The sequence below is a fragment of the Bombus terrestris genome, chromosome 12 (genome assembly GCF_910591885.1).
Source record: "Bombus terrestris chromosome 12, iyBomTerr1.2, whole genome shotgun sequence".
NCBI classification, from domain to species: Eukaryota; Metazoa; Arthropoda; class Insecta; order Hymenoptera; family Apidae; genus Bombus; species Bombus terrestris.
The window spans coordinates 10,630,027-10,645,900 of NC_063280.1; the positions used below are offsets into that span (position 1 = coordinate 10,630,027).

Below are 15,874 nucleotides of genomic sequence, written 5' to 3' on the forward strand. Positions count from 1 at the left end.
GAGTGGAATGTAATAGATTTGAAGGAAGGTCCCTTTTATAGAGTCGTTTGGGTTATGGAGGTTTGTTTGGAGTTTGAGTTTGTTTTCGCATTATATTTTCATAATGGTAACGGGGGATGCAGAATTTTAATAGAGCTAATTCCAATAAATGCTGATAATCGACTAATTACCGTACGACGGCGTAAAATTGATCGAAAAACGAATAGAATTGTGCAGGTCGGGACGTTCTCAATTACGGTACGTTAAATTGCATAGCGTCATAGATTACACGGCAATTTTCATCCGTGTGATTCGCGGCTTGGAGCGAGCGTGGAACGTTGAAAAACCATGACCGTAGACCGAAGACGGTATCGCGACTAATCTCGCGGCAGCCCCTTTGAAGACGCCACGGCGCGGCGCGGCGTCATGTAAGGGCCATGTCAAGTAATTGCGTCTCTGTTGCGCCGCGGTGGCTGGTGAACGGGGCGTTAATTTGACGCCACCGACTGGAACGACGCGCTCAATTTCCCGAACTCAACGTTACCGCCGTTCCCGACGTCGTATTCTCATCAGACCGAGCGGCATACGCGTCGCGATAAGCCGATCCCCCCGCAGCGGACGTTCCGAATTAACCCTTTGAACGGAAATATGTGCGTTGATAAACGCGTGTGATTTTTCAGCTCGCGACGCGACAGCCACGCTCCCTAAGAAAACTAGATCTCGAGACCTGTCTATTTTTCACTTTTTCTTACATGATGTTCTCTTTCCTGTTTCTGTATTTACGTACGTGTAAAATCTAAAAACCCATCGTTAGATTAACGATAATTGAGCTGAACTGGACGTCGTATACGGAGAAACGATATCTGTTTTACGAAGAAATTTATGCTCTAATAGCAAATGTATTTATGTATCTATGTTGTGTCTGGACATGAAGCGATAATTCTACTCGCATACGTATTACTGTCGGAACGTAAGTAGAATAAGAAAGTTGTTCGTCGTAACGGAGAATCGACGTTGACAAAAATGACAATAGTTAATTTGCATTGACGTGCCATCGATAAGTTTCAATTCAATTCAAACAATGAAAGTCAGGTTGCCGCAAATACGTAGAATCGTTCGAAGGCTCTGCCCGCAAGAAAGCAGGATAATCATGGTCGCGTCGCTTATGCGCCCGTATCGGCGAGCATTCGAGGGCAAAACGGTTTATCGGCTAGTCGTGTCGTTCGCCTCCTTCGATCCTGTCCCCTTAAGCGTATGCCAGCCGTATCCTGGTACCGACTGGTAGCCAAGCAAAACCCTCGTAGATACGGTTTCTTCGTCGTGCAAGAAACATTCCCTTGGGAATGTAACGCGTCATCAATTTCCAGCCAAAATTGCAATTTTCGAGCGCGAAGCAAGAACCTAAACTCGATTATTCTCCTATGTCCTGTCGAACGTAGAGATGGATATCTTTAAAGACTGCGGGAATCAAAAATATTTGATTCTGGAATTAAATATGCGTTTCGCGTGTTATATAGGGACCATCTATTAGATAATCAACATTTTCTTCTATCATGTCTACGAGCCGAGAGATCTCCGCACAATTTACAAACCATAACCTAGGTAAAAGCGAAAGTAACGAAGGAACAAGTCGTAAAAGCGTGTTTCGACCTCGTACACGCGATATCTTCCCTGGGAAGAACTTGATATAATCCAAACTCGTAGCTATTCAATTTAATAAGACCGCGTAACGCAGCGATGGTTCCGGAAGTTCTCCGCAACTCACCGCAAACACGTGCCGCAACGCGTTCAAACAATCCCCAACCCTTCTTATCGGTTGCCTTTCTCCCTTGATCTTCCTGCGGAGGGGTGTCTTTGTTCTCCCGAGCACACGTTCATCGGTAAGAGACGTTCGCTCCTTGTACGTATGTTAGCCGGCATACCGCGGCTAAAACTGTCTTCTCCGGCGCTGTCTCTTCGTTCCCCGTTCCCCAACCCCTTCCTCTACCTTTTGCACTCCTTCTTCACCCCTGGTACGCTTTCACGGGTCTCCCTGAGTCAGCGTGCATCTCGTCGTAGGCCCGAGAAGCTCTTAATTTACCTTTCCTACGCCGTGAAAGCGTAGTCTCGATGGAACGAACGAGCATGCGGACAGAGCGAGGGGCGAAGGGATGAAGCAGAGAAGAGGGAGAGGCGCACGGCACATAACAATTAGGTCGTGTTGTCTTGAATTCTAAGCAGGCTAGTGAACTGATCGTGAGCACTGCCGCGAGATAAATGCGGCCTTAAACGATACCGATATAGACGGGCTGCTACGCCGATCGCTTGCCAAACCGACTTCGACCGCGACAACCCCCTGTGCTGGCCTTTTTCGTTAACCGGCTCTTTCTTTCGTCAGCTTTCGGCCCTTCAGCTGTGGATCATTCGTCGTCCAAACGCACCGACTATATTTTGCTCACCTACCACTCCTTTTCTGGACGATATGAATGTTTCTTTCTTTATGCTTCATTTTAACTTGTCGATATGTATGCTGTATTCTTTGCTCGCGCTGTACGCATTCTGACGGGTGCTTCTTCTGTTGCGCGGGTTTATTATGCCGAACTAGGTTTACGCCTTTGCCTGATATAGTTGACGCAGTTTTTGGTTATTCGTACGAGTTTATCCTAAATTTGGAGGGGAATAAATTTTTGTTTTGTAATTTGGTCGAAGAGATCGGTTATGCGATAAAAGCATGGCATATCGTATGGTTCTGCTTCTTCGTAATTATTTTTTGAGAATCGTTTATATCGGATCTCGTAATATTTGTATTCTCTGTCTTTGTAATATTCTCGTAATAAAAATTCCTTGGCTTTCAAACTAACATCGACTTTTCATTCGTTCCTTAGATTCAACGAACTTACTTCTGCATCGCTTCCTTACTCCTTCGTCCTGTTGTTTCATTTTCATCTGATATTTTTTTCTCGCCCTCGCTTCCTCTGTGCGTGGCGCAACTTACACTCCTTCTTCTTCGTCTCCTTCCACGGACCGACAGCAAAGGTTTTAAGTCCCCGAGTACGACGACGGTACAATTGTTACGAGGCTTGTTAGCGTTGTCGCGGCCTAATGGCGCACTTTATTATCGGCCTCCGCTGGGACCGCGTTGCGTCCGCGCTCGATGCGTTTAAATCACCGCCCTTTGATGCATTAGTCCCGGTCCAGACTCGCGCCGTCCAATCTTCGACTCGCGTGTTTCGATGACGTCGAAGCGTCGAAACGAGATCGTAATTGGAACGAATCGCGCTCCAGCATTTGTTCTCGCAGGTTTAAGATAACTGTCGGCTTGTTTCAGCTCTGCCTACCAAAGTGTTTCCTTTGTATTTTTTTCTATCTATCGTTCATCGTTAATCATACATTTTCTATCTTATGACGTAATAATCGTGCACTTTATATTTCACAACTTACGAATAATTTTACGATCAGTTGCCGTTTGACGGGTTAAAATCTGCGCAAAATCAAAAGAACCGACAGAGAAGTCGCAAACGTAGAAATTATAATTCGTCCAAGAGATTGACAATTTTCCCCCGGTTAGCAGATTAACAACGATGCTCTAACGCTTTAATAACTTCCGTGTTAGCTTTTTATAACTTTCTTATGGTAATTTATATTTCTACACGTTCGAAAGTAAAATATTTAATTTTGGCAACAACTTACCCTTCGGTTTATCGTGCGCCAATGCCCTCTGAAAATGTTCCTCCACCTCGGACGCAGCATCCCCTCGGTAATGAGTGAAGACCACGCAATTTGTGCTAACGTATTGCGCTATGCTCTCACCATCGTCTGAATCTTCCGCTGCAGTGCCCGTACCTACGGCTATAAGCCAGTTAGATAGGGCAAATTTGCCAGAAGTAAGCAATATTAATTATAGTGTATAATAACACGAACCATTTGTTACTTTCATCTGCGATAGTTTTTATAGTCGAACAGCAAAACTTAATTCACAACGTTATCTTTCATCAAGAAATTAATAATAATATTTCATTATAAAAATGCTACTGTTCGTTAACCTATGTTTACTTTTACGCGTAATTGTCATATATAATAATTTTTGCATTGTGTCACGGTCAAGTTCGGAAAATGTGGAAAATTAAAATATGGTTATCGTAAAAGCTCACCGTCCGTGGATCTGTCGTCATCTAACGTTCTCGAGGGTTGCGAAGTGGTCGATGCAACGGGTGGCCGTGGTTGAGGAGTTGGCCTTGGCGATGCTGGACTGGGTGCCGAACCGACGGAACCTGCGCTGCTCGGTTGCCCTTGCGGAACACTTGCACCAGCTGCACAAATTTCAAGACCTGCCGCCCCGAGTGATCTTTGGTGAACGTTCAACTGTAAAAACAATAATATATCGATATACACGTGTTGCTGTATTCGAAAATATTATTATCTACGACGATTGATATATTAACACAATGTAACTTAATTTACACGAGCTTCTGTAAGATATTCATCTGAAAGATAAATGAACTCCGATTGAAGATTATTAACCGTCGTATGCTTACACACGCAGTGATTTAGATAGTCACGGTTTAAGTAGAATTCATGCCACTGCTTTCGTGTATCTTGATAAATTTCACAAAATCCTTTCACTAACATTCTCATACGCTTCTATCATCGCGTGCACATTGTACGAACCACTTTAATAATTCTATTTATCAGAGTTCGAATGGTCAATCATTTCCACGATCTCGAGTATTTGAATATTCATGCAACGCACTGGACGCATCAACTATTAACGAAGATTTACTTCTTTGCGTTAAGAAACTCTTACGCGTGTATCATTTACACGCGTAAAAGCTAAAACCTGAAGCTCGCTTCGATCGATTTTCAAGAAGTTTCAGAGCAACGTACGAAACGATACACAAGCAGTTGAAAGCATCGAAGAAAAGATATTTAGAACATCGATACAACGAAAATCGTACATTTCGCGTATGTAAATATAAAAAGCCACGACACGAGTGTTGCAGTATCAATTCCCCAAACATTCTACTCAACCATTCGATCAAGCAATCAACCTTACCGATCCACGTTTCAAACTATCACAAGACCCTCATAACAGCGATATCGACATCTCTCGAGGTCTGACCAAAATATTATAGGGCCAAGTGGACCGCGAGCAACGAAATGCCCGTCGACGAAACGCTTCGACATCCAGCTGCAATGGCGCGGACAATTCCAGGGATTTTACCACCCTCTAACCACCCTTACCCCATCCTCCTCAATAATCTGTCCGCCAGTCACTTGGCGAATCCGTCGAGGAAACGCGTCGTCGTCTCGGCTGACGTTTAGTAGGTAAATCGTACGAGCGACGTCCTTAGAAGAGGGGTAGCATCCATTGAGCACATACCGACGCCAAGCGTCGGCGTCCATTGTACCCCCCACTCCTTGCTGGCAGACTGCAAATAGCGCGAGAGCTATGCTATGCGCACTGGCATCGTCACGGCCGGTCGCAATGAGACCAAATAGGACGTAATGCTCGCTATTCATTAGATCCTACGGATGCAAATGCCACGCTGGGTCATGGCATTCTGCTCGAATTTTTTCGACCGCGTCGAACTGTCCCGATACGAGAGCGCACGCGACACGACAAGCCAACTATTCGGCCACGATGGATCGAAAGATGGCAGCCGCTCGAGCGTCGCGTCGGGACGCCCAGGCGGCGCTCGATCGAGACATTCCTCAGGATCTAAATTGCGAGGATCGTGAAAGAATTATTAGTACTGACTTCTTTGCCAATCTTCTCCTTCAAGTTTAGAGAATTTTTAACGGATCGTCCGTTCGAGGTGAGTAGGTTGACACGATTGGCGGTAGTGTTTCTGGTGAGGGGTATAGTTATAGGATTTACGATTGCTTGCAAATTATACAACGAATCACTGTCACGATCCAACGCTACTCTGGAAGAAACGCAGCCTAATTCCTCGAAATCAAAGATATCCGTTCACCATCTCTAACAAATTTTCCTCTTCGATTCAACTTCGTATCTCGTCTGACACGGCAGGTCTCCGAGGAATTCGCGGAAGAGTACGAACGAACGGCGAGCGTAGACAATTGATGTCAATTGCTCGACGCTGGTATCGTAGCTCGATCAATTCTCCAAGACGTATCCATAGAACGAGAGAAAAAGGATCACTCGTGTGTATATAGAGTCCATAGATGAGACCGTTAGTCGCGTGGTTCATCGTCTCGAAAGCGGAACATGGCGCGCGCCTCGACGTCAATTAATTCCGCGCGCATAATCCGCCTGTGGATTATTCGAGGAACTCGGAGGACGCGAACGTTTCGAACGGAAACCGGCCAAGCACGTAGGCTGCTACATAATTTTAACTAGCCTCTATGTTCGTTTAGCTGCTGGCTATCGAGAGCTCAGAATTCTGTCGTCTTTGTCGTCGTTGTATAGAGAGTCGAAGGTCGGCAGATTGACGAGCAGATCGAAAGTGAACGGCGGTGGGTACATAGGGTAACAGGGATCGCGCGAGACAATCCTGCGACATTACTCACGCGACTCGCCGTGCTCGCAATGATGGCTAGAGAAATACGAACGCGTCAATTAACTTTAATCACGGCGTCTAGCATTTCCCGCCTGATATCGAGGCCAAATGTTTCCCTGGCGCTGCGCCTTCCGGACGTCGCGTCCCTTAAATAGATTCGTCGATAGAAATGCTTGATTCATCGATCGTTTCTTTGTTTGATAAATGGATCCTGTAAGAATGCGAGGAACCAGTATCTTATACTTTTACGAGTAAATTACTTTAAAAAAGGACAAGACATCTAAAGAGATACAGAGAGGAAGAAAAAGACTAACGACACAGAACCACGGTCGGTCCAAAAATAAAACTAAAAGCATTCTTTATATAACTTTCAATCGTTTCGCCGCTATTCTATAATTTCAATTTCGAGATACGCGCAATCCAAGCGAATAAATGAATTCTGGCTGCAGAGACGCGGGTATATTAGTAGCAAGATAAATCGAGGAGACTCGCACGCGGTCCAGCCGATATTCATTATGGCTAGTGTCCTATCTGACGGCGCGGGCCGTGTGCCGCCGGTACCTACATCGATCCTCGAGATCGTGCCGAACACGATCGTAATGATCCAAGAAACCACGCTTTAGCGAGCAAGAGATGCATGCCATCTCGACGCGATGATAAAGGACGCGCGATCGCAGTCGCGCACACGTAGCCGGTAGCCATTATTATTATTGTTGCGCCAACTATCGCTAATAAATCTGCCAGGCAGATGGGTACGCATGAGTTATAAGCCGAATCGTGAAAGCACCGTGATTGGTGTCCACTAAATAACAGTCGAATTCCCTCACGATAAGGAACACGTTATTCTTGTTTTGATACTTGTTTATGGCCTTAGAAAATAATTTTATGGCGTTGCAGTGAGATTAAGCAGCGGTATTAAATTGTTTGCGCAGGTTGTTCGAAGATAGGACCGATATGTGGCAAAGAGGATCATAGACAACGGTGTTGATAGCAATTGCGGCTTAAAGTCGTTCTCCTTGAAACTGTGACGGCTAAGTTGGAGTTTATTGCCAAGTTGAGTTTAGTCCGAGGCAATTCATCGTCGGATTAAATTTCGATCTTTAGCTTATGCGTGAGTCTTGTTGCGAGTGTTGCGTGATAATTACATGGTAATTACGTAGCACGAATGAATCAATTGATTTTTGTAACGAACTACGATAAATTAATTGAAAGTACAGTCTACCATTTCTTGCTTTAAGGATTAGCTTTCATATTGATTTACACAGTGAAAGAAACAAATATAATCATAGACGAGGTATGTATCGTGTACGATATAAGCTGCTACAAGAAAAATTAGACGATTATTAGTAGATACCAAAATTCTTTTTTCGAATAACGTAAATCGGGCAAATACGGCAGACGGTTCTGATCTCGTCCCAGGAAATCATCTTAAAACGCGCATCATAGACTTATCAATCTTCTCTTACCTAGCAAAAATATACGCTAAACGCAAAGAAATTATAGTTGATGAAACGGCGGTTAGCGAGGCCTGACGCGTAGGAGCGTTTAACTCGCTGCCATAAACGACGGTTTGTACAATGAATTACAGCCTCAGACCCACTAATGAACGATCGCAATCGCCCGAGAAGATGTATGCACGGTCATGCTACGCGAACGCATACCCGATCCTCATCATTCGACGGCACGATACACGCAATTGCAGTTGCGTATGCGTCGGTGGTAGCCATTACTGTTGCGAGAGACCCAGTGCGAATGAGACCGGCCGACAAATGGGCGCGTGTACAATGTTAAGTATAAGTTTAACCCTGGCAAATCGACCGGGAGACCTGCCTGGTCCAGTTCTAGGCTATGCCAACTCTTTGCCAGGATCCTCGCTTATATTCGATTCTTCGAATCATGATTATTCGTGAAACCTTGAACCTTCGCAGAAAGTTGTTTGTCGCATGTAGGGTTTCCTGTGTAATAAAAAATAACGAACGTTTCTCGAGTTTCTAAAATATCTGGTAACTTTGTCGAAGAAAAGAGAACGACAGTCTTCGCTACATTGCTGCATATCGAACAACTATAAACAACATTAATGAAAATATTGATTCTCTTCGTGAATCCTTATTCCTTTTCCAAAATCCCCCTCCCTCCCCATAGGGAACTACAACACCCACCTTTGGTTCGCGATACTCGGCGTGTTTCGAAACTAGAAAGCATTATTTGTCGGGCGAAAAACGAGACTTCGGAAACTTCATTCGCTGGACTCGTCCCTCGAAATAAACATGTGATATCCTCGCAGTCAACAAAGTCCGAGCGATGTTCGGGCCACGTTTCTCGTCCCTCCAATCAGTTTGCCGTCTCCAGGCGACTCCTCTCACTCTCGTCTCGTTGACAGGCAACGTTTTCGCGTGTATATCGAGGGTAGGTGCGGGTCGCGTACTCCGCCTAACCAATTACGTTCATACATCAGCGGTGGGTAGCAACGCACGAAAATAAGCTGACGCTGATGTATGCTGTGACTGATGGCGGCTGCCGGGGCACGCGTGGGTCGAGAGGAAAGCCACGCTCTCTATGGCGCGACGCGAAATTCGCGCCAACGCGGCTACGCCTCCGAGATGTTATCATTATCTACTATAATAAACCGCGGTTCGACATTCCACGGGCTAGTAGATCACCGGCGTGATCCTGAAACAGCGAAAACTTGCGGCGCAGTCGAGCCACGTCGAACGATGACCGCCGGTATTCGGGGAACGCGCAATTGATCATGAACTTGAGCGACGAGTCCAGAGCGACACGAGTCTCTTCCTCTTCGTCTTCTGCAACGTTTCGTCGACTCACTGTTCGCGTGATTTACGTTTTCTAGAAATTTAAGAACCAGGTATGTTTAGGAAATTGATCATCACGACGAGGATACGTTCAGCGAGCCAAGATATTGAATTTGAGATAGTTAATCTTTGAAGCAGGACCGAGCAATGGATTTTTTAAGGCAATAGATGAGTCGACCGAAGGTCGATCTTTGAGAAAATTGGTAAAACGTATCTGGAAATCGGAAAGGGTAATTTTTAATACGCATCCTTCAATCGTAAAGGCGAGAAGGTTCGAATAAGAGCCTGCGCGTATCATTCCCTCTGAAACCTCTTTCCCCTAAAGACCACTCTTTACACCAATTCAATTAAAGCAGCTGATAATTCGTGAAACACAGAAGGGTGCACGGAGAACGACACCGAAAAAGCAACAAAAGTACGGCAGGGATTAAACCAGAGGCGCGGTTCGAATCTTCCATAGATTACCACGGCTAAGCATCTAGCATCGGTCAGACGACAATGTGGTAATTAATCGAAGCAAGCCTGTCCGCGACGGCCGACTCTTCCTCTTTTGCTTTTTCTCTTTCGCCCGAGGCAGCGCTGGCTTCCCTCGAAACGGTCCACGTCCTCGACATCCTCGCAGCCAACGAGCAGCTCTAGCTCCAGAGAGAGCTGCTCGCGGTCTTTCAAAGCATTCCAAAGCGCGAGCGCCTGTTCCTCCTCTCCTCCTTTCCTTCCCCTCTCTTTCATCCCCTCCTTTACTGCACCACCGGTGTCGAGTCACTTCACGAACCTAAGACCGCGTCTTTATTTGTTTCCTCTTTTGTCTTATAGATCTCTGAATCTTCGTATCGTCTCCTTCTCCTCCTCCTTCTTCTTCCTCTTCTTCTTCTTCTTCTTCTTCTTCCGTTCACCATCGCAATTCCTTCTCTCCACTTTCCTGCAGTGTTCGGTTTCTCTGTCCGCTACAGAAAGACTTCCTCTGCATCCTGCAACCCCCATTAAAATGCTTAATACCCTCGATGATCCCGGACGTTGATTTGGATTTATGTTCCACCGCGAATCCAGAGAGAATACGACTGTGGTCACGGTTGTGTACAGAGCCCAGCGATCATTGCTCGTCGGTGTTCTTGCGTTTGTTTCTGCGTCGAAAGTATCTGCAGGCCTTTCTCTCCGGGGACTAGTTTTTGCCTGTTCTGTGGGGGATTAATCGTGTCGATAATTCGTTGTTCGCTTAGACAGAACGTTCCACGATCGTTGCTCTTTTTTCGATCGGGCTCGTTGTTGGTCGTACAACTTGCACGGTCTAATGGGATGAACAGACGGTAAAGAAAAATGTGGCGTTTCCGAAAGGTGTATGGGGACGGTACCGATTTATGTGTGATTACATATAGTTCGTTAAGCAACATCAGCATGTTTCGATAAAAAGATTTATAGAGGTTTCACGAAATTCACATTTGATCAGACATTCTCCGTTTTATCATCGTAAATAAAGATTGAACGTTGTATTATCAACGTTCGTTCGATGAAAATCCATTTCTACCAGAGCCGCGCTCATATCCAAGTTCGATAAGATCGCGCTCTCACGTTTAAAGCGGAAATCTCGCGATAGATTCCGTGACGATCCATCGAACCATTTGAAAATTTGTCGATCAATGGCGACGACACCGTGGCGGCTCCTGAAAACCGTGTAAAACCAGACAACCCTCATCGATCGCGGGCGAAACGAATGACTGGATGTCCGTCAGGCCGATTCCCACATCAATTCAGACCGGAGAGAGCAACTGCGTCACTCTCTGTTCGACAAAGGCGAATAGCGAAGGTGAACGGTAGGAACAAGCGGCGATACGAAAAAGAATGGACCTCGACCGAAAAAGGGATGAAAAGGCGCGTCTCGGTCGCGAAAAACGAGCGAAACGACGATCAGCAACGAAAAGGGGATGAGGGAGGCGGGGTCGGTAACAAGCTACCACGGAGCATCTTGCAATTTGTTTGCCGGACACGGCCATTCGTCGACACGATTCTCCTATCTTCCACGGAGATGAGAGTCCACAGATCTCGACCGCACCGCTGGATTACGACTATTGATAAGGCGCCGGTGAACGAGTTCCCTTTAGTTAAATTTAGTTCATTAGCAAACCAGCCAGGTGGACGATGGAGCGATCCCTCGTTCGCCCGACAAATTACAACGAGATCGGCCCTCATCCTCCCTCTTCCTTTCTCATCGATTCCAACTACTTTGGGAACGCGGGAAAGTAAGCCGACCGCCATTCCAATACCAGGATGCTGCATGAAGCAGTTATTGGGATTCGTAAGTTTATACCGTGTTCCTTTAAAGGGAATTTTTTAGCAATCCAAGTAAAATGTGGACGGGCTGGCTTCGGATAAATTTCCCAAACAATTGCTGAGAACGTTACCTCGTCACTGTCCTGCAAAACTATCAATTAATTAATTAGCACTGACGCTCGTAACTCGCAACGTCTAAAATTTTGTTAATAATGTTATTTCCATAGTGTAAGAGGATCGTGACCTCGATATCGGAATATCTCGATCTGTCACGCGACACGACCGTAATCCGCGCGTTTTTCGTTGACATTAATATTGGCGAGAACGATAATGGCGGCGACAACTAACGCGTCAGTGGCGGGAACACGTGGCGGCCGCGATTCCACGCGTCACCCAACGATGGCTGGACTTCAACGCATTCCACCCCGAGAGCTCGACCTCTTATTTTCAGGCCGCGTAAATTGCGCGTGCGACTCGACGCTATGAATTTCGCAGCAACATAATCGTAAAGGCGATAAATAGAGCGGCATTCCAGTCTCCGGGTGTCGAGGAACTCTCTGGCCTTAATAACCCGTCATTTTTATCATATTCTCACCTTACAGTCTTCTAAGAGTCTTCTAATTAATCGATGGACATCCACGATGGGAACGGAAGTGTACAGGCTGCTTCGCTTTGAAGTTTCGCGCCACGCGCCGCTTGCGATCCGGCTGTCTCAATTAAATGGAAAGGCTCGCGGGAATGTGTATCGAGCGATGATTCACGGCGATCCATCGCTTGGAAATACTCTACGATCCTTATTAGATTCCCGTGATTTACGAACTCGTAGTTGGCGCAGTACGTTTCTGGATTCCCTTTAATGGACGGGATTTCTCCTGCCGTCTCCTCGAGTTCATTTTTTTTACCGGATTGTAGATCGCGTACTATGAGAATATGTACATATGCACGCGAGTGAATACGTATTTTACTCTCCCTCACTTTTCTCGAGATTGGAAATGGTTTGCGAGTTTCCGATGGTTTCCAATTAACCTTCTTTTTCCCCCGGTACACGTCAACTTCTCAGAATCTTACATTTTTTATCGCACGATATACTCATCCACGTCTCCCAGCATTCGTAACAGGATTCGATTCTTCGAATTGCAGGCTGCAATCGACCATTCTCAATACTTTCATTGACTCGTCGCGCATCGACCACCTCTTCGATTCGCCACCATCAGCCTCGCACCACGATCAAAGCTTAAAACACATTCGTGAGACACGGAGAAGCAACCGAGTAGCTCTCCCCGATAAGTCCTCTTCCATCCACAAAAAAAGAATCGCACGTCGTTATCCATTTAATGTTCCTCCCCCTTGGTAAGTATCGTGCCAGCCAGATATCCTTGAGTAATATTACGGTATCGCGATATAAATGAAAACGTATTCGTGAATCGTGGCAGTGGCGTGGCAACCGATGGATCTGTGAGTCTGGGAAATTTCCTCGTGGACGCTGGGCTATCCAGGCCACTGTGGACTGCAGAGTGGGAGGGGTGGAATAGGCGCGTTAAAAGCCATGGGACCCCCGAGAGATACCGGACAGACGAGGCCTTTAGTGTCCTGTTATCAGAGCCGATCCGATACGGTCACCAATAACTTCTGCTACCTACCGCAGCGACGTACTAAAGGTTATGCTCTGGCTGACTGTCCGCTACCGACCGCCGGACCCTTTACCAACTTATTACTATGTACCGTCCGCCGGCTCGTTCGAAGTTCGCGCCGGCCAATAGTTGTCCAATAAAGAGCCGCTCTTTACATTCGCGGCGTAACGCCGTGCCGCCGCCCGCCGGCCATAACCGAGATGCATAACTTAATGCACTTTATCGGAGACTTGTTCTTCTGTTTTGTCGGCGAGGGAGGAGGCTGAATGCGCGTAGCGATGAAGCTGTGTCCCGTAAGGATTGTGCTGAGAATTAAGCGGCTCCTGTGCCGTCTCGCTACGCTTCCGGTGAAATGAAATTTTAGCTTTTAATTTCTGAACAGTTGGAATTTCGTGCGTCTTGGAATCGAAAGAAGTAGGAAATTTGAAGAAAATAAGACGATATGACGAGGTAGATGACAGACTTTTGAATGAAACCAGGTTTATCTTACAGATTAGACGAGCCTGAATAATTAATTGTCGAAGATTGTTTTGCAAGGAGCTGATTTTACAATTTCGGTACGCAGTTTATTTTCCTCTTCTTATATGTATGGTATATATATGAATATGCAGCATGGAATTTGCATGAATATTGAGCTCGGTCCATTAAATACTTTTAAGGCGCGCTTAAGGAACACTATCCCATATATTGGCATTACGAACGTTGAGGATAGAAATAATTTTCAGATCGAATGAATGTATCGTTTGTAGGTCTGGCTGTTGTTAACTTGATGCGGTGAAATTTCTATGGCTAATTGAAAGTACTTACGCCTGTTTTAAAAGTGGTTTCGATAAAATAAATCCTGTTATTAAAGTCGCTGCGCTGTTTTTATAAAAAGAACGCGTCTCATAATTAAAAGAATAAATTAAAATGATTTCGTGCTTAAATTCATACCTATTTACGTCGATATTAAAGGAAGAAAAAGTTGAACGAGTATTCATGAAGATACCGTACTTATTTTCGTAGACGGTACTTTTGCTCCGGCTTTCACCATAACGAATAATTATTTTGTTCCAGACGTTTCGCAATATTCCAGCAAAATCCTCGACAATATATACTTGTCTTGGCAATTTAGATCGTACTACTCGAGGGACTGACAGCGGAACCATCGCATTTCCACGCTTCGAAAAATATTCCGTTAACTTGACTAATTTCGGCGCCTCAGCTCGGGCCATTGAAACTCTTAAACCGACGAAACTCCGCCCCGATCGAGCACCTCGTAGAATTCCAAAACTGACCCCTGAGTTTCACTTTGTAGAAATAACGACGCTATTGAGAATGTAGAGACAAAATTCGAAGACCGGCTTTAAATTTCACATCGTTTGATAACACTTTCGTATGACTACAAAAAATGTAATACTACGAAAATAAAACGTGGAAGTTGGTAAAAGAACGCTTCGCTGGAAAATAAAGATACCTTCAAATACCTCTTGTGGCTACTGGTTGCGCACGGTTACCTCGTAATATTTCATCGAACAACTGCGGAAATTCATTAATTTTCTTCTACGCTTCTTAGAATTCTATAAAACTGCATAAGGTCAACGCAGTACGCGCAGTAACCATTCTAATAACTTCATTTTACAACTCGGCTACAAGACGATTATAAGATACATACAGTGACAGATTTCAACGAACCAGTATCTGAAACTTTGTGCGTTTGCTAGCTCACGCCGCGTTCCATCGTTCGTCTAATTGTTTCCTTATTCGTCGATGAAATGCACGCACGACGATTATACGGGTGACACGCGAAACCTTTCGTTTCCTTATGACTGGTGCGCGATATATGAATTCCTCACTGGCATTTCATCGCATCAAGTAGTGGCCGAGATACTCTAGGAATCCGACGAATGTCCTCCGCGAGTCAGCGCGCGTGCTTTTCTACGGGGATCGCTCGCCTCGACGTTTTACCGTGATTCCTTTATTTTTGCGGCTGCGCTGCACGAACAATTTCCGTTTGTCCGCAAAAGCGAGACCTCGCTGACGTTAAGCTAGGCGGAAGAGGAATATGCGCCGCCTTCGTTGCTTCCTTTAGGCATCTCTTTACACGTTTTCATCCTGATGAACACGAATACCTTCATAACGAAGAAACTTTTGGTATCGTATACGTATACTTATGTAATTATAACATTACGAATGAACAGAATCGTCCGTAAAATACGCAGCATATTGCCATTAAAAATTGAATGAGAAAAATTCCTAAATTCAAAACCCTAATGAAACGCAATTTCAATTACTTCGTTCACATTATTCTATCAGATTCTATAAAAATTCTATAGATTCTATCAGATCCATCGCCATCGATTCTTTCGCTTTTATACACTCGCTAGGTAACCAAAGCGACGAACAAACAAAACGTATCGAACACAAACGTCCAATCCACAGTCTGGTCGTTATTCCGCGTCATAACCCAGTAATGTCCTCCAGATTGCACCCTTTGCGTTTTCTTCGCCATCGCTCAAGAAGCATAACCAGTCACCTCGTATCGAACCGATCCGCGCGATGGCATGAAAATAAGGTCGAACGATTATCTCTGTCGTCCGCGGGATGCGCTTGTACCAGTTAGAGAAGCGGGTCGATCGATTGCCAACCAATCGTGTGACGCATCGAAAGAAAGATCGCGCGGCGCGATCCCCTTTCGAAAATAATTCTG

General features: G+C 45.4%; 1 protein-coding gene across 2 annotated transcripts in view; it reads right to left on the reverse strand.

Moving 5' to 3' along the window:
* LOC100651612 (protein vestigial) overlaps positions 1 to 15,874 on the reverse strand; it is a 78,237-nt gene that overhangs the window by 17,470 nt on the left and 44,893 nt on the right. The window contains exons 2-3 of one of the 2 annotated variants that reach the window (XM_012314813.3): positions 4,110 to 4,320; positions 3,649 to 3,801 (exon numbers count right to left, since the gene is read on the reverse strand). In XM_012314813.3, the coding sequence (XP_012170203.1) occupies positions 3,649 to 3,801; positions 4,110 to 4,320 (364 nt within the window). Of the gene's footprint in view, positions 1 to 3,648; positions 3,808 to 4,109; positions 4,321 to 15,874 lie in introns of both variants that reach the window. The other variant, XM_003399636.4, reaches the window with a different exon arrangement.